This window comes from Mauremys mutica, chromosome 3 (assembly GCF_020497125.1).
Source record: "Mauremys mutica isolate MM-2020 ecotype Southern chromosome 3, ASM2049712v1, whole genome shotgun sequence".
In the NCBI taxonomy this organism is placed as follows: domain Eukaryota; kingdom Metazoa; phylum Chordata; order Testudines; family Geoemydidae; genus Mauremys; species Mauremys mutica.
Window position 1 is genome coordinate 86,062,011 of NC_059074.1, and position 24,211 is coordinate 86,086,221.

At 41.7% G+C, this 24,211-nt stretch overlaps 1 protein-coding gene across 3 annotated transcripts in view; it reads right to left on the reverse strand.

Annotated features, from left to right (window-relative positions):
* Positions 1-5,016: 5,016 nt before the first annotated feature.
* FYN (FYN proto-oncogene, Src family tyrosine kinase) overlaps positions 5,017-24,211 on the reverse strand; it is a 177,175-nt gene continuing 157,980 nt past the window's right edge. For all 3 annotated transcript variants that reach the window (XM_045010483.1, XM_045010482.1, XM_045010484.1), the window contains 2 exons: positions 15,600-15,731; positions 5,017-6,593 (listed from right to left, as the gene is read on the reverse strand). In XM_045010483.1, coding sequence (XP_044866418.1) covers positions 6,385-6,593; positions 15,600-15,731 — 341 coding nt within the window. In that variant the 3' untranslated portion in view covers positions 5,017-6,384. The remainder of the gene's footprint in view (positions 6,594-15,599; positions 15,732-24,211) is intronic.

Genomic DNA, 24,211 nt, shown 5'->3' on the forward strand with positions numbered 1-24,211 from the left:
TTTAAAAGTAACCTCACACTCTTAATATACTGATGTGATCAGTTTGGAGTCTCTTGTGAGTATTCTTACCCCTCCCAATGAAAGAAAGAGGGCTAGTGCTCTATTAAGCCAAAATCTGCTTTATTTGATAAGCCAGACCTGGCAAGAGAGCAGTGCCATAGATCTTACTGTGTGCTGACTATCGGAATACAAGTCATTCATGCTTTCACTCCCAACATAATTTAGAGATCCTACAATCATGAGGAGCGAGGACACAATCAGAATCTCTCTCTCTAGCGAGAGCATGAGCCAGAGGTTGGGGCCTGACGGATACCCCCCAAGAGAGGAGAAAGAGAAAAAACAAACAACTTTCTACGAAGGAGAAAAAAATCTACATATTAAATCGGACCTGTTTAAAATACTGTTTAGGAAAGTTACAGACAAAACTAAGATAAAAGTGAAGTTAAGCCACACAGGCTGCAGCAGCCCCTCAGCACCATCTGAGCCCCCAATTCTGAGCTGCTTTGAGTCACCTTTCAGTTCTGGGCCCAACTGGGGGCCCATGGCTGCTCTAACATAAGCACAGACACTTGTAGAATAGCTGGAGCATTCTGGCCACACAGTCCTCACGCCACCCCCACCCAGGGTGCACCCTGTAGGCCCTTTGTATCAGCTCTACCCCACCCAGGGATCACTCCTGAGGTGGTATTTCCTGACTGGAGGAATAGATGGTATAATGAGGCTGGAAGACAGCCTAAAATTGGGGCTGAGTCACAGACATGCGTAGAATTGAAGTGGTCCATAGGCCTTTGGAAAGGCCTGCTGCCCAGGGGTGAGTCCCAGCCTCAGTGAGCCAGGTTGTACTTTCGTTAGTGAGCCATGTTTCTTAAAATGAAAAGTATGTGCCAGGCCTTTAAGGATCTTGTGAGCAGAAGTGATGATAAACCGTTCAGCAAACTGCACTGAAAGCTACAAATGTGCATCGTACATGGAAGCTGAGAGCAGGGGCTCAGCAGCAACACTGACAACATGAAAGAGCAAACCAGAGCCTTCACCTCGTCTGTGACCTTCTCTTTGTTGCTGAGGGGAGGGGGGATAATCTTATTCTTTTGACCTTTGCTCTTTTCACCATTTGACAGGGCTTAACGCTGAATTATTCCAGAAAATGGGCAGAATGATCAATTCCCCATCCTGCACCCATACGGCTAACAGTCGTTCAGATTTAGAAAGCACTTTCCCATAGTGAGTCACACTTGCCGTTTCCTGCCTTGTCTAAATAATATTCTAGTTAAACAGAGGAGACTGATACATTCTGGTATGAAAAACTGGAGCACAGACCCACCAACATTGTCATAATATGATTACATGAATCCCTGGCTGGAGTTAAACACATTGATGCTGCAAGCACAGCTGGTGCTGCAACCTTTAAATCTGTCTGTAAATGACATGTATTTTCAACACAGCCTGCAAGCTAGTGACCCATTTTTTTTCCCAGAAGGGCAGTCTCCGAATCCACCCTCTTTTCTCCTCTGTCTGCTCCTCCCTGCACACTCATGCCACAGGCCCCAAATTGCAGTTACTCTCCATGGATGGCTGGATGTGCCTCCCTCAGAAGTCTGCTTATATTGCTCTTTGCATTAGCAGAATAGGTTACTATACATCAACCCACCACTACACTGCAGGAGCAGAGCATGCCGCTACCACAACTCTTCTAACCCTCTGTTGTTCTAGGGACAAGAATCAAACACATACACCTCTACCCCGATATAACGCTGTCCTCGGGAGCCAAAAAATCTTACCGTGTTATAGGTGAAACTGCGTTATATCGAACTTGCATTGATTCACCGAAGCGCACAGCCCCACCCCCCTGGAGCACCGTTTTACCGTGTTATATCTGAATTCGTGTTATATTGGGTTGTGTTATATCAGGGTAGAGGTGTAAGTACTTGGACACAAAAATTAGAGTCTACTCTGTTAGACTGTCCTCTCTCTAATCAGTTCTCTTCAGAGTCCATTTTTATGTCTTACAAGTAATTGTTCTCTTGTTTTTCCTAGGTTGAATTTCTCAGAGAAAGGGGAAGAATAGGAAGGAATTGATTAGTGTATTTACTGCTTTGAATTTTTACCAACAGCCTCTACCTTTTCTAACACAAATTTGATTTTTTTTTTGTCACTTGCACATATTTTTGCGTACAGATGCGGAGTCTGGTTTGAAGCTCCTTGGAAAAACCAAGTGACTATTCTACATAGAAATCCTTGCCCCACTCAGGTCAATAAAGAAATTCCCATTGACTTCAATGGTGCCAGGATTTCACCTCATATATTCAATAGAATCCCTTCCCCTCGATTTGGCTGTGAAAATTTCCAAGGTAACTAGACCTGAGGATTTAGATGGGCGAGACCAAACATCCAATACAGGTGAAATCACATCTAACATCTGAACCTGCTTTAGTTTGTACAGCTAAACTGTCTCTCTTCCTAAATTAATATAGTAGGGAGGCCTGTTCCAATTAACACTACAGAAATCCTTTTAGTGGTGAATTCCCTGCACATGAATTAATCACTGGGCATTATAATGCTTTCTAATGGGACTGTAGAAATGCTACGTGATTCCAGAGTTACAAACAGCCTCTAATTATTCTTTTAAGATGGATAGTCCCCTTCCTGTCATGATCTGAGAAAAAGGTAAACATCCTTCCACCTGTACTGTTTGTAACTAACACTCTCTAAAACCCCTCTTAATGGTTAATGAGTACAGCACACATATTAAACGAGGAGTCACTGTGTGATAGCAGCTCTTGTAGACTTCCACATTATCTTGTTTTTAACCTCTAGGTCCCAATAAGTATTTATACTAACTTAATTATTGCAGTGTCTGAGTGCAGGACAGTTATGTACTAAACCAACAAAAATTAGGCAGTCCTCCATTTACTTTGTAGGTATGGTGGGTCCATCTTCTTGGCCCTATACTACTTTCAAATTTGTGTACTTCACTAGAGAAACCCGCATGGGAGGAATAGTCTCCATTTCCAATTATTTTTTTAGATCCATCAGTTAACCAGTTTTTAATCTAATCAATATAGGATACGTTGATTTTCTATCGTGCTAATTTTTTAAAATTCAGAACTTTATGTGGGACTAAGTCAAATGCCTAAGTATGTTATGTCAACATCTTTATCAACCAAACTTATGATTTCGTCAAAACACAGAAAAAGTTTGTTTGACAAGACCTATTTCCCACAAAATCATGTTTATTGGCATTAATCATGTTAACATCCTTTAATTCTTTATTGTGTCCCATAACAGCCTTTCCATAAAGTTTCCCTGGTTTGATGTCATGCTAACCAGATTATATAGTTATCCAGGTCATCCTAATTATCCTGTCAAAATACTGGCACATTGTCTTTTTTCCCCATACTCTAGAACTTTCCTAATGTTCCAAGATTTGTTAAAAATCAGCATTAATAGTTCAGAGACTTCCTCGGCCAATTCTTTTAATACTCTTGGATGCAGGCTCTCTGATCCTGCAGATTTTAAAACATTGACTGGTGAAAAAGTGTGATTTTTTAAAATTTAATGGTGTTCCTTTCCAGAAGTTTCAGAACAGTTCTGTGTCTGTCAGTGCCCACTAAAGGATTTTTATTAATTTGTAACATAAATGTCACCAGCTTGTTTAAATATGTTGCTAATACTTGCTTTGTTTCATGGAGGTAGGAGAGTTTTGTTTTGTTTTAATACTAGCAAGTAGAAGCAGAATAGCTACCAGAGGAAAAGGTCTGAATTTCTCAATTAGCAACCGCAACAGTCTGCATAAAAGTTATGTAGCAGAGTCCAACATGGTGCTCATGGCTTGGCAAGTGGCCCAAGTGACAAACCCAAGAGTTAAAAATTAAAACCAAAACTAAACACATTTGTTTCCAACTGGAAATGCATACAAAATCCCAGCCATTCCCAGTGCATGAATCCCATCCTGTGCGCATGTATTGGGTACCACAGCTAATAGCACCATGTCCTTAAAAAGAACAGGAAACAAACAGGAAAATGCTTCGTTGTACTTAGTTTGTTAATTGGGGAGCACTATTTAGGATTTGCCTGTGTCAGCAATCAACTGTATCAGAACTCATTGTGCTTTGGCCAGCATATCAAGATAATTTTTAAACCTTACTTTAAAGAACTCAGCTCTGTAGGTTTTAAGGGTGGTGGTGACTGAGGGAGAAAGGTGAACATAACTCATTTGGGCAGATTTCAATGATGACACAATCCTAAAAATATTCTGTCACCTTGAGTATTCAATTGCTAGAAGGCTAGAAATATCACATGCACAATACACATTACATTAATAGTGCTACAGTTTTTGTGGCAATCACAGCCAAAGTTTTGAGTGATTTTTTTTCACAGAACATTAACTTGTTTGATAGAAAGCAACACTGCTGTACAGTTTTAGACACCAATAAAGGCTAGATTTGAGAGCTGCTTCTTTGAAAGAAACCTTTCAGTCAATGATCAGTATTGCAAACACTGAACAGCTCATTCCCTGTATTTCACCAGATTATTGCTTTACTAGCATAGTAATTCAAAGAAGGCCTATTAAATTAATACGTGAATATTCAGAATATGACTATACAACCTAAGATAAAATATTAAACAATAAAAATTGCAATTCGACCATCAAAATGTATTACTTGACTAAACACGGTTTCAACATTCTTATGCAGTAATAAGACTAATGTTGATCAATTTGCCTATGCATAAAACAACCTTTTCCTGTGACACTTACATGCCCAAATATTAATGATGAAATCAAGAGAGCTATTCTAGAATAAATAGCTCTTCCGAACACAGAACTGTGAAATACTCTACATGTTCACCCATCCTTGACATTGAACTCCAGCTGTTTTGAATCATATTAGCTTTGTAGTTTGGACAATGATACCAACAAAAAAATGGCCAAGTACACCCCCTATTAAAGGTGATGCCAAAATGGTATTTTCCCCTTCTTCTCTCCATGATTTAAACAAAAGAACAAATATCCAAAGGTAAAATGCTCTCTTTTAATTACTAAATTAAGAAAGTTAAACAGTTTTAAAATGTAAACTTGCAAATAAATCATAACAAAATGTAATTAAGACTTTAAAATTTGCAACTCAGTATTAAAAACTCAATAGAAATAGAAAGGAATTGTTTTTGGTTAAATGTAAGTCATTCAAGGCTGGTACAAATAGACAGCTGAAAAAGTAATACTTTGTTCTGTGCATCTCCCATGAAATGTAAAGAAGTGCATAGTAATTCCACTGGAGAACTCGCAGACATATAGAAAGTAATTTCATTAGCAGTACAGGACATTTAACACACTTATTTTACAATGGGCAATGTTAGACATAAAACAGAAAATCCTAGTTGCATGATAAACAGTTTAGTAGGTGGACATGACTAAAATGCTATGGTTTTAAGATCATTTGAATGTGGTTACAATGTTTATTAAATAAAAGTTTTTGAAACATTTCAGTATACATGTTTTGATACAAGAACTTGCAGTTTCAATCTTCCAGTTCAAAAGGTGATGGTGTGGTTTTTCTTAATTTAAGTATGTTCATTTTAATTTGAAGAACAAATCATAACACGCTTGTCAAAGATTGAAAACATTACTGTAAATACAGCACATGATTCCTGAAAGAGCAAAGTTACAACCATCTACAGGTACATAGTCATAAACAAAAAGTGCAATCCAATTGAAAAAAATTCATGCTTGGCAAATGCCAAAAATTAGATCACTGGCTTTCAGAATCTTACCAGTGTTTACATGTTATCATGTTCTGGGTACTACTGCATCAGCCTGGCTCATTCAATCTGAAATGAGTTTCCTCTGCAACAGAACCCATATACTGTATGTACAGGTATGTATATATATTATATTATATATATTTATATATAAAAAAAGCAAAAAACAAACACCTGTCCTGATTCTTTTTTGTTAAAACATGAAAAAAAAATATTTTAGACAAAGAGGCCACTTTTGGAAAATAATACTTTGAATTGAATTGGGAGGAGACCAGTTAAAATCACATAGGTTTCGCATTTTTTAAAAAGGAAAGCACTAGGATCAGTTATTGGCACTAAGTTACTATTTACACTGAACAGAGGTTTTGCAGTTTACATAACATCAATACAATGCAGTTTCTGAGTCTCTGATTAAGAAAAAACAAGTGTTTTTCTCCTTGTCATAGAGGACATTCAGATTATTAGGACAAGTGGTCATGGACAAGTTCTGTAGAAGTTCTCAACTTCAGACTCATGTGCATTCTGGTGCTGGAAGATGCTGCACTTTGGCGAAGCCGGTCACTGAGTTGGAAGCTAATGGGGGCGGGGGAGGACACCTGATAATGACAGTCTGTGTAGACCAGGAATTTACAGGTTGTCACCAGGTTGGTACTGGGGTTCTGTTGCAGTAAAGTAGTCTTCAAGGAAACCCTGTAAATATTCAAAAGTTGGACGTTCTTCTGGATCTTTTTTCCAGCAGTGGATCATAAGCTCATGCAGGGAGCTGGGACAGTCCTGAGGACATGGCATCCTATAACCACGTTCTACCTGTTCCAAGACTTCACGGTTATTCATACCTACAAAGAGGCAATGTGAAATAGTCTCTGTTAAAATACACAGACTTCTCCATGTATAATACATACATTTTTCTCAAGCTTATTCAGTCCTTTTTGTAAAATAAAACAACAAAAACAAACAGTTCCAGCTTTATAACTACTCCAGTATAAAGTGGATCCATTTTCTTCCTAAGCAATGAACTCATCTAAACCACAGATCAGTAAAACGCTGCTCTCAGGAATACCCCTATATCCACTGCATTGACTTCAAATGAATTGTCATGAGTGTAACAAAGGGCAGACTGTGGTGATGTGTCAATAGATAGTTGTGCAATTGTCTGTGAAAAGGTTTGTTTAGAGTTATTACAGCCTTTTGGTATGCAGAGCTTTTTTTTCCCCTAACCAGAATCCTAAGAAGTTTTTAAAAATAAGAAAATTGACTTTTATAAAGGCTCAATTTGAGCATGAATTTTAAAAAAATATTTTAGTACTTGCTGGGAATGATATGGGCAGAATTCAATAAGAATACAAACAACACTGCTTTTAGACTATCAGATATCACTGACAGCATCTCTACTATTTGTACAGAAGTTTGTTATTGGTGACTTATAGTCTCTTGTTCTGCATCTGACTTTGTTCATCCTGTGCTACTTGATATTAACTGCAGAATTTGCTTTGACGGAAAACTGTAATGATTACATATGGGAGTGCAGTTTTAAGGGTATGGGTTAGTGCCAGTGTAGTTTCGAACACACAGCAATGTTCCTTCTATTACTTCCTATCCAAAAAGAGAACAAGTTTGTTCTGATGGAGGAGATGGGTAAAATATAAAAAACAACCCTGCTCGCAAGGAGAACAACTCTCCCTGTAGAGAGACAGCTCCTCCATGATCCCGCTCCTCGAGCTATGAGATATACTCCCCACTATGTGTTCCACTGCCAGACATCTGCCTTCCTTATCTGTGCCTTGGCTTTCCATTTTTTCTCCCCAACAACAGATCATTCATCCTAACTAGCTAAAACATATTAGCACCCTTCACTTCAGCTTAACTAAATTCTTTGATTCTTTTCTTGTTTTTTTAATAATTTAAAGGAAAAAATCCAGTATCTCTGCCATATAGAAGTATTTACCAGAAAATATATACATTAATTACACCTTAAATGGCAGCTTGGATTCCGGCGTGCTAGTACTGTAACAAGTTTTCTGCCAAGCCATACCTGCAGACTTGGTATCCTTAACCCCGTGGGTCCTGCTGAGAAACTCTGTAGGCATCTCAGACTCTAAACACACTAGGCCAGCCAGACCTTTAGCATATCTTACAAGTCTGCCACATACCAAATGGACATCCAGATGGGCCTCATTTGTCAACATGCAACTTCCAAAATACATCCCACCAGTTTTTGAAAATGGCAAAAACCCCAGTGCTCTGCAAGCCCTTCACCAGAAACCAAAGGTGAAGTTTCTAGGTCTCACTGTTTTTGAGACACACCATCAGAGCAGTGAAAATCTGTCATGCAAACAAAATATCCGTAAGTATTTGTTTCATGCCACCAACGTACAATGTACATAATACACAAAAGCATAAAGGCAGCTCTTGCCCCAAAGAGATTACAACTGATGAGACAGGCACATAAAAGGTGGTATGCCCTGGGAAATACAGAAGCTGGATGACAAGCTCCTCTAATTTTTCAAACTCTCATCTTTGAATCAGCTGGGTCAAGTCACCTCACATTTTACTGTAAAAATCTCTTCAGTGCTTCTTGTCCCTCACAGGCTAAATTATAATTCTTTCAGCCTTGAATAAAGAAGGTGCCAGACATAGGTGAAAAAATATTTTGTTTACATTCTAGAATTTTTATGTTGGCTGGGTCCCTTCACATGCCAGGCAAGTACAACACAGATAGCAGGAGCATCACCACCACTAACTTTCCTCCCAAATGTTAATTAATTAGCATTTTGCTATTCTGGGATATTAGTTCAGTATTTTTATCCAGTGTATTATTTCATGCAGGCCAGTACATGGGGAAACTTGATAGCAGACTATATGCTGTAAGGAAAAGACTAAGGAGAGAGTGAGGGAGGGAAAGGAGAAACAGTTCTCAACCTCCCACTCTCCCTTTTTTTAAACACGTGGGAACGATTAACAAATTCCATGTACTGTGCTAACTGGAAACATATTGACATTCTGCCTCCACCCCAGAAAATCCAGCTATAAAATAATGAATCTGGCTATTGCTAGTCATCCTAGTGTTAGCCAGAAGAATTCTTCTCGCAAAGTCTGAGACTCATTCAAGCTACCCCTGGCATTCATTTCGGAAATTCATATCTCCGCCAATAGCTACAGAATCCATACTTATCCAATCAACTTTACTGTGTTTCAAATGAAATGAGCTATCAATTTAAAAGGGACAGTGCCAAGATAAAAAAAAATCATCTTTGAACCCATCTGTATTACTAGGCAGATACTTGATTTATTGGAATCACTTAAATCATTATGTTTATTTTGTACTTCTTATGCTGTTTGTTTACTTTCCTACAGACTTTTTAATAGGATAAATGAATCTAGATAGGGCAGTTTCACTGTTTCTTCTACATTAGCACAAGGCTGTTGTATTTCCATTTCTAACAAAGCAGAATATTTAAATGGTTTGTACAGTTCACTTCTCATGTAAAAAAATCCAACCTTTTAATTTACTTAAACAAACACATACAGTCAGTTGTATTTGTAGGTTTCTAAACCCTTTACAAGTTTTCTCTTACAAAATGTATGTCTGGGAAATAAACTGCTCAATAACATCCTATTTTAGGCAGCAGAAATTTCACTGTCCTGGATTTCAGCCGCATTCAAACTTTTTCTAGAACTAGCATTTGGGCCAGCGAAAATATTTGCACTTACGTTCTAAAAGGCAACTTTTCTATTAGCTCCTGATTCCACCATAGGAGTGAGAAAACACACTGCATTATTGGTGAAGGATGTTGCCATTTTAAGACCACACATCTCTTTCCTGTCTCAGGTTATTAAGAGATTTGCATGTGAATCACTAAAGCTGCTGGGAAGCTATACAAATCTGCTGCCCAAAGCTATACAGATCAGAAACAGAGAAGAAGTGAGCTGCAGCTCACAAAAGCTCATGCTAAAATAAATTTGTTAGTCTTTAAGGTGCCACAAGTACTCCTGTTCTTTCTCCCATCTGGTTTACCTAGGAAAGCCCGGACACAGGTCTCTCACTCCCAATCACTCTCCTTTATTTTGTGGGAAAGGAGCGGAGTGTCATAAATGGGATTTAAAAGCTCAGTTCTGGCCTGTAGAGAAGTCCTGCTAGCAAACAAAGGGCTTGTCTACACTGGCACTTTACAGCGCTGCAACTTTCTTGCTCAGGAGTGTGAAAAAACTCCGCCCTGAGTACTGCAAGTTTCAGCGCTGCGAAGTGCCAGTGTAGACAGTGCACCAGCGCTGGTAGCCGTGCTCCCAGCACTGGTAGCTACGCCCCTCGTGGAGGTGGTTTTTTTTTTTTTTTTTTAAGAGTGCTGGGAGAGCTGTCTCCCAGCACTCTGCTGCGACTACAGAAGCTACGTTAAAGTGCTGCTGCAGCAGTGCTTTAATGTTGCCAGTGAAGACGTGCCCAAACGGAGGAAGAGTGCTGGAGGCTGTCTTCCGAGGACTCCCTTGTCAGCCCTAGAGCAGAAGGCAGGATTGAGGGGGAGGGGCACGCATGCTACAGAGATTGTGGGCAGCACTCTGGGAACAGGTTTCTGTAACTTAGCCCCCTTGAGCTGTCTAAATTTCAGCAGCAGCCTCTTTAGCCCTAAATCAGGAGGATGCAGTGATGGCTTTATGCTAGTTTACTCCCCTACTCCTTTTCCCTGGGCTGAGTTTTGTGCTGCATCTTTTAAAGGCACAGCACATAATCACACTCTAAATTAAACTGGGATATTTCAGGACACCCATGATTTGTCATATCTTTTCCATAGGTTAATTTAGGTTTCTCTTCCTATGTAGCTCTTACTATGCTGATCCAAAGGGTATCTCCCTTAAGTAAAAGCTTTCCCAATTCTTGCATTATACAGCCACCCTGCCTCCTCTGCATGAATTATTTCCCTGTCCCATACAGCCACCCTCTCCGCCTTCACATTCCTTCACTATACGTTTCTTCTGAGCTACCCATAGAAAGTGAGTTCTACGTATAGCTGTAACACAACCAAACCTCAAAATCAACCCCACAGCTAATTTCTCACAATATCTTTTGCGTCTTTTAGACTGTGTTTAGCATCAATGCATTTGATACTGTACAATACACAAAGTAAAACTGTCCCTACCTTGACAATGTCCGTCTAAGGCTATGCCTTCACTACCATGGGATAACTAACCCACATAAACTCACTGCTGTAAAATCTTGTGGAAACAAGGCGCTTGAGTTCTACTGTGTGGTACAGTAGGTGAGGTCAACCACAGATGTGAGGAAAAGTGCTGACCTTACCTAGCTACCTAATGGTAAAGACTACGGTGCCTTGTCTCTACTAGGGTTTTACAGCAGGATAGCTAATGCACGTTAGTAAAAAAGCAGCTTCTTTGCAGTGAAGACACAGCCGTACCCTAAAATCATCAGGGTAGGAACAGTTTAATTGGGGTATTGTACAGTACCCACCTGATTACTGACTCTACATAAACAATAAGGATCTCTCTCTGCTTCATTCGAGATGCTGCAGGTTTGTAGGCTGAACTGGGTGTTGAAGTCCAGTGGTAGACATTTGTGAAGCCAGCTTCTGAGTCCCTGGCATCAATATTTCTTTTTCTCTAGGTGCTCAAAAAACAACCAAACTAGTGAAGCACATCTGGATTGCGTGTGTCTCATACCCTTGTTTACTATATCAAAAATATATATTGGGGTCGGCAACCTTTCAGAAATGGTGTGCCGAGTCTTCATTTATTCACTCTAATTTAAGGTTTTGTGTGCCAGTAATACATTTTGACATTTTTAGAAGGTCTCTTTCTATAAGTCTAGAATATGTAACTAAACTATTGTTGTATGTAAAGTAAATAAGGTTTTAAAAATGTTTAAGAAGCTTCATTTAAAATTAAATTAAAATGCAGAGCCTCCCAGACCGGTGGCCAGGACCTAGGCAGTGCGAGTGCCACTGAAAATCAGCTTGCATGCCACCTTCGGCACACGTGCCATAGGTTGCCTACTCCTGATATATATTGAAGTACCTCTGCAAGAGAAATGCAAATACCAGATCAAACAACTGTATGCTTCAAAGCCAATGTTCTTAGTCAAGGAATTGTGTATATTTATCTGTAAAATGTGATGCCACAATCACTAAGTAGCATTTGTTAGCTAAAGGTGAAGTACAGTAAATTGCATCATGATGATGTAATCCTTCACATGATATCTTTTTTCCAAGTGTGTTATTAAAGGGTTTGAGAAATATATTTAAATTGCATTTAACTCTGTACAACATAGGAATAAATTTGGCCAACAGCTAAGAAAACCTGACTATTCCCTCAAATGGATTTGAAACCCTTACTTATGCTATGGGTGAGATTTTAAGAAAATGTCCTCTAACAGGCAGAGACATCCTCATGTGCTGATAGCATTCAGCACAAAAACGGAGTAGCTATCAACTTTGGGTGTGTGAATGAGGGTGCAAATTTGGAGGCAATTTTTAAAGAGGCCCATCAAAAAGGCCAACTTTCAGTTTTACAAAAACAAAAACAGTTGTCGTCTTTGGAAGATGAAACTCAGGCTGAGTCAGCAAAGTTGACAGGAGGACTGGATAAAAGTTCCAGCTCTGGCGCATCTCTGGGCCTCATTCTTCACTCTGTTACACCAGCATAAAAACCAGGGTAACTCCACAGCAGTCAGTGGGGCTGCACCAGAGTAAAACCAGTGTAAGAGTGAAGGATCAGGCTAATTTATACTCACATGCCCAAGCTAATATACTTATCTAGCCACACCCCAAGGGGGACAACCACTGGAAAGGCCAAGAAAGAGGCAGCACCACACTTTCAAACCCTCAAGAGGGAAGAAAATGATCTATGTTATCATTTCCTATGTATTTTTTCCCTAAAGCAGGAATAATTCTCCTGGGATTAGCCAATATTTTCAAGAACCACTTTGGACATTTTGAGCTAACAGCCAAATGACTGACTCTTCCTCACAATGAACAGTATCTTATGATGCAAACAGTCCTACTGAAATCCATGGAAGAGTGCCTGTGGATATGTAATTAGTACTATTTGCCGTAAGACGTGGTTGCACAATTGGGCCCTTAGCCTTTGTAAACACAGCTTTGCTATTTTCCAAAGGCCACACTCGGATGGAATTCTGTACAGGATTTGATGGCACTGTGGCAGATACTTCTCCAAGTCGAGCATGTACCTATGCTGCCATTCCGTGTATGAACAAACGAATAGCAATTTTAACACCAGAAAGCAGGACAAGCAAGGCAGATGTGCTTGTTCAGTGTAATTGGAATGTGTGGCTGTGCTGCCTGATAAGCAACATTTTAGACAATAATCCTGCTGTACAACAGCCAAAGAATTGTAGCCTCCTACTTCTCAACTGTGGTAAAGAGAAGATTAAGATTCAAGGGGAATCTGAGTAAAGCAAAAACAGTAAAACTAAAAATAAGTTGATATTCATTTTGGCTTTGGTTCTCTGACACCCCCATGCAGTTTTTATTTCCCCCTCATGTACTAATAGCGACTAATATTGTTGAAGTTGCTTACTTCAAGCCCCTGTCTTCTAAAGGGTTAAAGAGAGCACCAATAAATGAACTGAACATTGCAGCCCACTACTGGCAGGGACTGCTAGGGCTGGGCTGTAAGGTTTAATTGTGAGCCTTGACATCCCTTTAATCTCTGCCTCCTTTTCATCCCAGTGTCTGAGGCTCACAGCTTCTCCTCCTTCACACCCAAAATGGAGCACCGAGGTGCTTGATTTGCAGACTGAGGGAGAGAGAACGCCATACTTCCCATTCATATCCACAATATTCCCCCATCCTCTGTCTGTCTTCCCTTTTCTGCTCTATGTTGTGCCTCCCCACTTTTACTCAAACAAAACAAGACGATAAAATAACCCCTTTGCCCCAGGTATTCAATGGCATGGTACCTCTGCAGGCAGACCTGTAGGTGCACGCCTGGCAAACAAACAATCCACAGACATTCTATCATCTCTTGTAGCACATTTCCAGTGAGGGTGTTTTCTTTTTTCCAGTCCCCAAGACTATAAGCAGCAGTGTCCCTAGACTGTATCCTTCACTCTCTTCAGAAGCTATTATTTGATATACGGCTCTGACTGCTTTGATAATTACAGAAATTGACTCTGCAGCATCACACAGATTGGTTTAGCATCCTTTCAATTATAACCTACTAGCAGGCTGTTATATCATACAAAACCCATGCCGTGATAAGCTTTACCAGTGCTTAACTATTTGGATAAGTCTTAAGGAAAAATACAAAGGGTCTAGACATTCTAGTTTTCTCATTTCACAGACTGTATTCACAAAGTTAAGGAAAGAAGAGATTTATTCTCTATGAACTGCACTGTTGTCACCATTCCCTTTCCCCTGACATGAACATCTCCGTCCTTTAGAACAAGAGTGGGCAAACTATGGCCTGCAGGCTGAATCTGGCCCATCAGGGCTTTGGATCCGGCCCGCAGGATTGCCACCCCCATGACGCCGCGGGCCCCTTGCCACTCCCGGAAGCAGACGGCACCACGTCCCTAGGGAAGGGGGTGAGGTAAGAGGGCTCCGTGCACTGCCCTTGCCTGCAGGCACCGCCCCCGGAGCTTCCTTTGGCCGGGAACAGGGAACCGTGGCCAATGGGAGCTTCGGGGGAGCTACCCGCAGGCAAGGGCAGCGCGCGGAGCCCTCTGCCCCCCCAGGGGCTGCACAGACGTGATGCTGGCTGCTTCCGGGAGCGGAGCTGCGCGCTGCTGCCACCCCGGAGCCACTCTAGGTAAGCAGCGGTGGGGTGCAGGCTCCGGCCCAACTCCCTGCCCTGAGCCCCCTCCCACACCACAACCCCTTGCCCTGAGTCCTCCTGCACCCCAAACCCCTGCCACACCCCTACTGCACCTCAACCCCCTGACCTGAGCCCCCCACACACTCCACCCCCTCCTGCACCCCAAACCCCTCTCCTGAGCCCCCTCATACTTCCCTCACCCCTCCTGTGCCCCAACCCTGTGCCTTGAACCCCTTCCTGCACACCGCACCCCCTCCCACAGCCCTGCACTCCCTCCCGCACCCCAACCCCCAGCCATAGCCCTACGCTCATGGCCCTGCATGCAATTTCCCCACCCAGATGTGGCCCTTGGGCCAAAAAGTTTGCCCACCCCTGCTGTAGAAGCTGTTAGAGTGAAACCGCCCCTTCTGAAAACATGCACAAGCACGTCCATTCATCTCTAATGTAAGTATCACTCCATGGCAGGGTTTCAAAAAGAAAATAACAGGCCCTCACTTTCTCCTCCCTAGAGAATTTAATCCATTTGTGAACCTACACTGGACTGGTACCTACATGTTACATGAATAATTTCTTTCACTTCCATTGGTTTTTATACTCAGGATTGAGATTTAGAAGTATTTTAAAAGAGATTTGGCAATGTCAGGTATCAAAGCTGGTACAACTAGACTGATACATAAATGGATAAATCCATTCTGTATCTTATCTACTGGTGTTAAAAAAAATTGAATGCAAATGCTGCTGTGACTTATTTGGGCTAAAATACAGTATTTTACATTGTCTTTATTATTTTGCTGAAAAAAAATGATCAATTTAATTGATATTAATAAAAATAAATCAGAATGAAGGTAGGTTAGATTTACTGTCTGGACACCACCCTTATAATGGTGAATACATTTGGGCCCCAAATTAGGAAAGTATTTAGGCATATGCACAACTTCAAGCATGTGAGTATAATCCCATCTGAATTCAATGGAACTACTCTCATGTAAAGTTATGAATGTACTTAAGAACCTTCCTCAACTGAGACCTAGATTAGTATTGTCGACTGCTTTTCTTACCTGGGTATGGCACTCTCCCTTTTGTTACAAGCTCTGTGAGTAATATTCCAAAAGACCATACGTCTGATTTTATTGTGAACCTTCCATACAATGCTGCTTCTGGCGCAGTCCATTTAATGGGGAACTTTGCACCTAACGAAAGAAACAAACGAGTTATGATCAAGATGTGGGCAGTACAGAAGTAACAAATGATGGTTTCCTTCTGTGGGTGCTGTAACAGTCAAAGTACTGCATACAGATATTAGCAAACAACTCGGTGGAATATGGTCAAGGCTGTCGTGTGATTCACAGGAAGTAGGGTGGGTAGAATTTGTGAAAGGAAGGGAAGGCTTAAGAGGGGCTTGTGGGATCATAGAAGATTAGGGTTTGAAGAGACCTCAGGAGGTCATCTAGTACAACCCCCTGCTCAAAGCAGGACCAACCCCAACTAAATCATCCCAACCAGGGCTTTGTCAAGCCAGGCCTTAAAAACCTTTAAGGATGGAGATTCCACCACCTCCCTAGGTAACCCATTCCAGTGCTTCACCACCTTCCTAGTGAAAGTGTTTCCTAATATCCAACCTAGACCTCCCCCACTGCAACTTGAGACCATTACTCCTTGTTCTGTCATCTGCCACCACTGAGAACAGCCGAGCTCAGTTCTCTTTGGAAACCCCCTTCAGGTAGTTGAAGTTGAAGGCTGCTATCAAATCTCCCCTCACTCTTCTCTTCTGCAGACTAAATAAGCCCAGCTCCCTCAGCCTCTCCTTGTAAGTCATGTACCCCAGCCCCTTAATCATTTTTGCTGCCCTCCGATGGACTCTTTCTAATTTTTCCACATCCTTTCTGTAGTGGGGGGCCCAAAACTGGATGCAATACTCCAGATGTGGCCTCACCAGTCCCGAATAGAGGGGAATAATCACTTCCCTTGGTCTGCTGGCAATGCTCCTACTAATGCAACCCAATATGCCGTTAGTCTTCTTGACAACAAGGGCACACTGCTGACTCATATCCAGCTTCTCATCCACTGTAATCTGCAGGTTCTTTTCTGCAGAACTGCTGCTTAGCCAGTCGGTCCCCAGCCTATAGCGGTGCATGGAATTCTTCCGTCCTAAGCGCAGGACTCTGCACTTGTCCTTGTTGAACCTCATCAGATTTCTTTTGGCCCAATCCTCTAATTTGTTTAGGTCACTCTGGACCCAATCCCTACCCTCCAGCGTATCTACCTCTCCCCCCAGCTTAGTGTCATCCGCAAACTTGCTGAGGTGCAATCCATCCCATCATCCAGATCATTAATAAAGATGTTGAACAAAACCAGCCCCAGGACCGACCCCTGGGGCACTCTGCTTGATACCGGCTGCCAACTAGATATCGAGCCATTGATCACTACCCGTTGAGCCCGATAATCTAGCCAGCTTTCTATCCACTTTATATTCCATTCATCCAATCCATACCTCTTTAACTTGTTGGCAAGAATACTGTGGGAAACCGTATCAAAAGCTTTGCTAAAGTCAAGGTATATTACATCCACCGCTTTCCCTATATCCACAGAGCCAGTTATCTCATCATAGAAGGCAATCAGGTTGGTCAGGCATGACTTGCCCTTGGTGAATCCATGTTGACTGTTCCTGATCACCTTCCTCTCCTCCAAGTGCTTCAAAATGGTTTCCTCGAGGACCTGCTCCATGATTTTTCCAGGGACTGAGGTGAGGCTCTTTCTCTCTCTCAAAGTCCCTGTTAGCATGTTTCTCTCAGAGAAACATTGTCAAAAATTTAAACTCAACACTGAGGTTTCACAAAAAAGAAATTTTAAAAACCAATAGAAACTTTTGTGCATGTTTTCAATTAACATTTCCCTGCAGCATTCGCAACCCAAATATTGCTACGCCATGCTCATGCATGACAATAGAAGTGAAATTTATTAGAAAAACACCTTTCTAGCTTCACTGTCCAAAGGGAGCAAAAATATAACCAAACAGTAAACCATACATTAAAAAAAAAATCTAATATGTTACTACATGCCAGGATTTAAAAAAAAAATACTGCAAATGAAGTTTCTTTGGATGTGATGTCAGGGCAGAATTTTGGCCTGTGATTTATATCTCAACAGTGTCCTTTTACGTTCCCTGAACTGAAAAGTCTGTAGTGATGTGCAGTTCTAATGTGTTCATCCATCATCATAGCATGTAGGAGCCAACGGTGGCAGCAAGGTTGATTTTTCCCTTTATCAGTGAGTAAAATAATGGGTCTTTAAACATTGATATTTTTGCTTTTCCAATCATTAAAACATTTTTCTACAAAAATGGTGAAGTGTTCTTTTAAAAAAATCTTACAGTAATAATTAAGTGGCATTTACCTTCTTCTGATTCCTAGTGGCAAACATCCTCAAATTGTGAAACATATTGAATTAGTGAGAATTGTTAGCGTTTGCTCATAGAAGTTGTTTAGCTTTAAAAAGATTAATGAAAATCACAACTTTGACAAATGACTTCTAGGTAGTTAATTTACTGCACTGCTTACAGTAATTTGCTAATACTGTTTTGTTATCTCATTCAGTGATCAGTGCCTTGAATTTTCTCCTGTTCTAAGCAATATGACTTGGGTTCAGAATACAAAGTAGACAAAGTAAATCTTGAGTTCCCCTTAATTGGTAAAATGCCAGACATTATTTAAATATATTGTAGGAATAATTTTAAACTCAAGAGCTGAATTATTTACAAATTAATACATATTGCTGAAGCAAATGGAACACAGGTTGAGTTGCTTAGGTAAGTCTTGCCAAACTTAAAGACACAGGCCAACATTTTCAAATATGGGTGCACTGCAGTAGTGTAGAGGGCCATGTTGCAGTGTACGACAATGTCTAGCCTGCAATCACAGTGATGGTGTGAAGTGTTTGCTGTACATCACCTTTGTAAGAAGCCGTAGGTGGATAATGTGTTTTTATAGGCGGCTAAGGGGTTGCAACACCAAAATGGTGTAGTGTAGACAAGCCTTCTGAGAGCAATGGGGTGGTTGATCAGCAGTGCTGGCCAAGGCCTGGCCTCCCTTTTACAGTGAAAAGCAGACTTAACTGCCACTGCTAAATGCACTCCTCCCAATGCCTGCCTATGCCTCACATGGGTACAATGCCTCAAGACTCTACAGTTCAGATGCCACCCTGGCACAGCTTTTGATCTACAAACTGCAACTGAGCCCACAGATTGCAATACATTATTTAAAGTCACAGGCAGGGCTAAGACAGTACATTAAACTAGCCACATTCATGCTGTGAACAAACAACGTCAGATAAAATATATATTACTGACAAATGTGCTAAGAAGTCTCATGGGCCAGATCCTCATCTGGCATAATTTGGTTTATTTCCACTGGTGTGAATGGAACTATGCAGATTTATATCAGAGGGGGGTCTGCCTCAGTGGTTTCTGCTGGAACTGTAAGTACTGTGTTTATTAAAAGCTAACAGATCTGTAACGTGACTGAAAAACCAATCACTATCTAAATATATTAGGTCAGCACAGCCTGTCCTTACCCAGAAATCAAGTCTGAATTGATTGCTTTTATCTCCACTTATCAAACAGTTTCTGAATTAATTCTGTGTGAGAGCAGCAATTCTTGTCTGGCTGTGCTGCTTACATCATAGCCTTCAGACAAACAGCTAGCTCACTGGAGTCAGTGCAGGGAAATAAAGTCCATCAGACACATGGATTCTTAGGCCAGTGACTCTACTAAAAAAGGGTATTAATAAGAGTCACAAGCCTGCAGGGCCAGCCCTAGCCATTTGGGTGCCCTACGCCTCCCTCCCACAGAGTCTGAGAGGCAGGAGCTGTGGGGGGCCACTTTTGGGGGCCCCACAGGCCCAGAGTGGCCCAGGGGATTAGTGTGGGGCTGGGAGCAGCCCGCTGCGCTTTCCTCACCCCAGCCCCAGCTTCCTGCCGGAGCGGTCTTTTCCCCAATCCGAGCGACGTGGCTGGGGCCGGGGCAAGGGAAGCGGAGCAGGCTGGGGTCGGGTTGCTCCACTTCCCGCCACTGCCAGTGAGTGCGGGGTCACTGGGGGAAGAGGTGGAATGGGGGCGAGCTGGGGGCAGAGTAGGGGGGAAGGGTAAGAGGCAGGGTAGAGGGAGTTGTCTCCCCCCCCCCGGGACAGCCATGCCCCTTGCAGGGGGGCTGGGGGGACGGCTAAGGGATAGAGCTGGTAGCCAGGGCTGGTGCTGCTGCGTATGCAGTACGCGGATGCCTAGGGCACCATGAAATTTGGGGCAATTTGGTGCCCCAAATTTCATGATGCCCTACACAGCTGCGTATGCTGGGTATGCCTAAGGACAGCCCTGCAGGCCTGTTACTAAACTCCCTGGATGTCTGGGCAGGATGAGGGAGAACAGGACATATCCAAACTAGACTTCGTCAGGATCAGAAGGACAGTAAGCCCAATTTAATTCTTCTTTTCCCCCAAGCTGCTTTTCATGACAGGAGTATGGGGAGGAGCTGGGTGGAACTCCCAGAATGTATTTTCTCATGCTGAGGAAATCCCTCAAAGCTTTGTTTTGTATTTTTAAATTTAAAACCATAAGAAAAAACAAACAAAAAAATCCGAAAATTGAAACTGTGTTCCCACTGTCCCAAACCTGCTGCTGTATCACTGCACCCTATGCTGAAACAAACTTGTTTCTACATGTCACCAACGACAAGCACTGGGCTTGGCAGAGGACTCTACTTTTCTTGAGAAACAAAACTCTGAGGGTATACTTTTTTTTTTTTTAAAGAAGCTAAAACGATAAACCATGGAAACTATTAGGTCAACTATTAGAGATTTTAGTTCAATGTTAAGTAGCATTTGGGGCTGGAAAGGGAAAGCCACAGAGATAAAAAATGCTGAAGCAAGCACGTAACAGGAAACAAGTCAGTTTTGGTAGACGACTTTGAGTGACAAATGCTGTGTGGGAGGACCTGAGCCAAAAATGTACTATTAAATCTTGTTTGCTGAGACAACTAATATAAAATTATGAGCCTGGTAAAACATTAAAAACGAGAACAAGGTCCTTACCCCATCTCACCTGGGAAAATGGGTCACGGGGGAACTCCAAGTTCTTAACAGAGCTCTAACTCTACTCCCCTACTCTGAACCCCACAGCCTCCTGAACTGGTCACTCTCCTGTCAGTTGAGGACAATTGGATGGGGTTTCCTTTGAAACCCGTCATTGTTTTTTTCCTCAAACAGTCAGGGTTTGCTGTTGAGAAAAATGAGTCATTTCTCCTTTCCTTCCATGCCACTGCTGGCCCTGGACATGAGAGATGAAGAACAGGATCCAAACCTTGGATGTTCTGTACTGTGGTACAGTCAATTGCAAACACCGTAGTCTGGTTAGCTGGAGAACCAGGTGCCAGTTCTCTACAAAGGACTGACAGAGCACAAAGAAAACTCCCATTTCAAGAAAAATCAGACTAGATACACCAGAGTATTGTACAAAAATGTATCTGAGAGTTCACAAACAGACATACGCGAGCTACAAAAATAGCTCTAGGTGGTCTGGAAGGCATCAGAAAAATCCTTATTGTTTCATCAGTGTTGGAGTAGCATTACCACAAGTGCTGCCAATATATGCAATAGACACATGGACTGGAAAATAAATCCCATTTTACAAAGGACATTTTAAATTTGTTTCAGCTGCTCCTGCTTATAATAGGAACCACTCCTTCCCAGCAGCTTTCCCAAGCAGTCATGCCATGTGCCTGGCTAAGGCTCTACATCACTCATCTAGTTCAAAGTTCAATGGGAACCATGCCCTATGGGAAGTCTTGGGTAGGAAGTGATGCAAGGACTCTGACTCACTGGTCTGCAGGAGAGAAGGAAGCAGTAGGGAGACAATTAACTCTGAAGCTTGCCTTACAAGGCTGACACAAGCAGTGCCATTTAAGACAACTATGCAGAAAAATTAGACTGTGACCCGGAGGAAAGTGATACAATGGCAACTAGCAAAGAGGAGGCAATAGCCTTTCAAATGAGTGTCATTTTAATATACAATTTCTTTCCTTTGATTATTCACTTATGTACTAGAAAAGGCAAGATTTTTTTTTTTAACAACAAAGCAAGACAAGAGAAGCCAAATGTTCACTAGAAGCCAAATGATCTTTTCCATATATTCAATGGCAGTACATAGTTTCTAGTCACACTCTTTAAATCACACCGGGTGTGACCATCTGTTTCCTTCCTGATGATTGCTGAGAAATGGTGGATGCATGGACCTAACCACTTGCTATTTACCTTTCATAAATCATGAGCAGTCAGGCCTCTCTGCTTACATCCAAAATAAAAATAAACTTTTTGGTCAACAAATTGTTACCGCCAGCTGAGAAAGATTCATCGGGACCAAGAATCCCACATGCTAAACCACTGGGGCTTAGATCGTCCCCATCTGTTTCCTTTCAAAATATTTACATGGATCTAAATGTAACACTTTTTGGGGACAGGGCAAAGAAATAATCCCCCCAGCCCCTGCAAAAAAAAACAACAACCCCAAACAAAATTAGCTCCCAGAGAAAAGTGGAGAGGAGAGTGTGACCTAAGCTACTTTATTTTAAACTTTAATCTTCGGATTTCACATGGCCCAGCACTTCCTTTCTCCAAAAGGAACTGACAATCTGACACCCTCCCCTTTTCCACTCCTGTGTGTCAAAATCACCACAGAGGCAGTAGCCGTCTAGATAAACAGAGCAGTCCCCAGATGCATGCCCTTAAGAGGATTAGACTGATAGGTCATGGGAAACATGCAAAGGCAGCATAACTTCTTTGTGCTATTATGGCCCCCACCATATTAGTGCTCAAAACTGAGTTAAGAAACCATGATTAAATTAAATTTAAATCAGATTCCAGGCAAAAGTGTTAGATTATGAAGGGATTTTAAACCTGTTTCTAAGTCCCTAGGTTCATACTGGTTACTCAAATTGTACTAGAAACCAGGGTAATTGGAACTGAGTGAACCTGAGTCTATACCAGGCATGGCCAAATGGCGGCTCGCGAGCAGCATGTGGCTCTTTGACAGGTCAACTGTGTCTCTCAGAGCTTGAGGTTTCACCGTGGGGGGCGGGGATTTGAACTGGTGCTTGCAGCTTCAGCTCCACTGGAGGGATGGGGTGGGGGTGGTGTGAAGGTTCAGGGTTTCACCCTGCAGCGGGGTGAGCCAGAGCTCACTGCTTCAGCTCTGTGGAGGTGGGGCGCTGATGCTCAGGGTTTCAGCCCTGCAGGTGGTGCCTAGGCTCCGGCTTCAGCTGCATATGCTCATTATAACAGGAAATTGCATTACTGTATTGCTGTGCAGCCCTCCAGTGCTGTGATCTCTCTGCATGCTGCACACTACAGGCTGTGTTTACTGTTTGTAAGTTGCATTTGAATAGTTTTAGATTTAAGTGTTAACCCGACGTTAATTTTGTGGATAACAATGGCATCTTCAAACTGTAAGAAATGCAAGTATGAAGAAGAAAACCAAAGTTTTCAGCCAGAATGGGAGGAAGATTTTGCATTCACTAGTAAAATTGGCAAACCCCGGTGCCTTATCTGCAATGCATCGCGCTCTCTCTACAAAGCAAGCCACTTGAAATGTTACTATGAAATGACTCACAATAACTTTTCATCTAAGTACCCTCCTGGATCAGAATTAAGGAAAAACAAGCTAACCATATTAAAATTACACCTCAACAGTCAACAGACACTACTTTCTGCGTTCAGTAAGGAAGCTGACACAACGACTGAAGCTAGTTTTGTTATGGCATGGAATATCGCTCTTGAGAAACATCTGTATTGTGATGGAGAATTTGTTAAGAAAAATATTGCAGAAGTGGTTGCAATTTTAGATCCAAGTAATACAAAACCTTAACAACTAATACAGCAAATTCCAATTTCACGCCACATTACGGAGAGTTGGATCTCCCAGATCAGTGCAGATGTTGCAAGCTACATGCAAAATGATGTAAAGAATTCTCTAGCATTCAGCCTAGTTGTCGATGAATCCACAGATATTCAAGATAAATCAAACTAGTGATATTTGTTTGCTATGTTTCATCAGTTGTAATTGTGAAAGAAGAAATATTGAACTAAGTGGCACTAAAAGAAACAACCCACGATGTTGACATAAAGAATGCACTTGACAAAGCATTGACAAATGCTGATGTACCACTGGATAAACTGCCCAGTGTTGCAACGGATGGAGCACCTGCAATGGTGGGAAAAAAAGTAGGCCTCCTGAAAACTGATCCCAAATTTCTGGAGTTTCTCCCTGTTCGTTGCATCATCCATCATGAACATCTCACTGGCAGACACTTCAAGTACGAAAATGTTATGAAAATAGTCTTAGAAACTCAATTTCATCTGCTCAAATGGGAAGACTCATCAACAGTTCAAAAATTTCATAGAAGAGCTGGATCTTGAAGACAAATCTAACAACGTCTCTTTCTACTGTATTGTGAGGTATCAACCAGCAATGTCTTAAGTAGATTTGTGGAACTGTTGGAACCTATCAGTCCTTCTCTTGAAGAAAAGGAAAAGCCCTATCCACAACTGAAAGATGAGCAATGGATGCAGGATCTGATGTTTTTCACTGATATTATGGACCATCTGCAAACTCTCAACTTGGCACTCC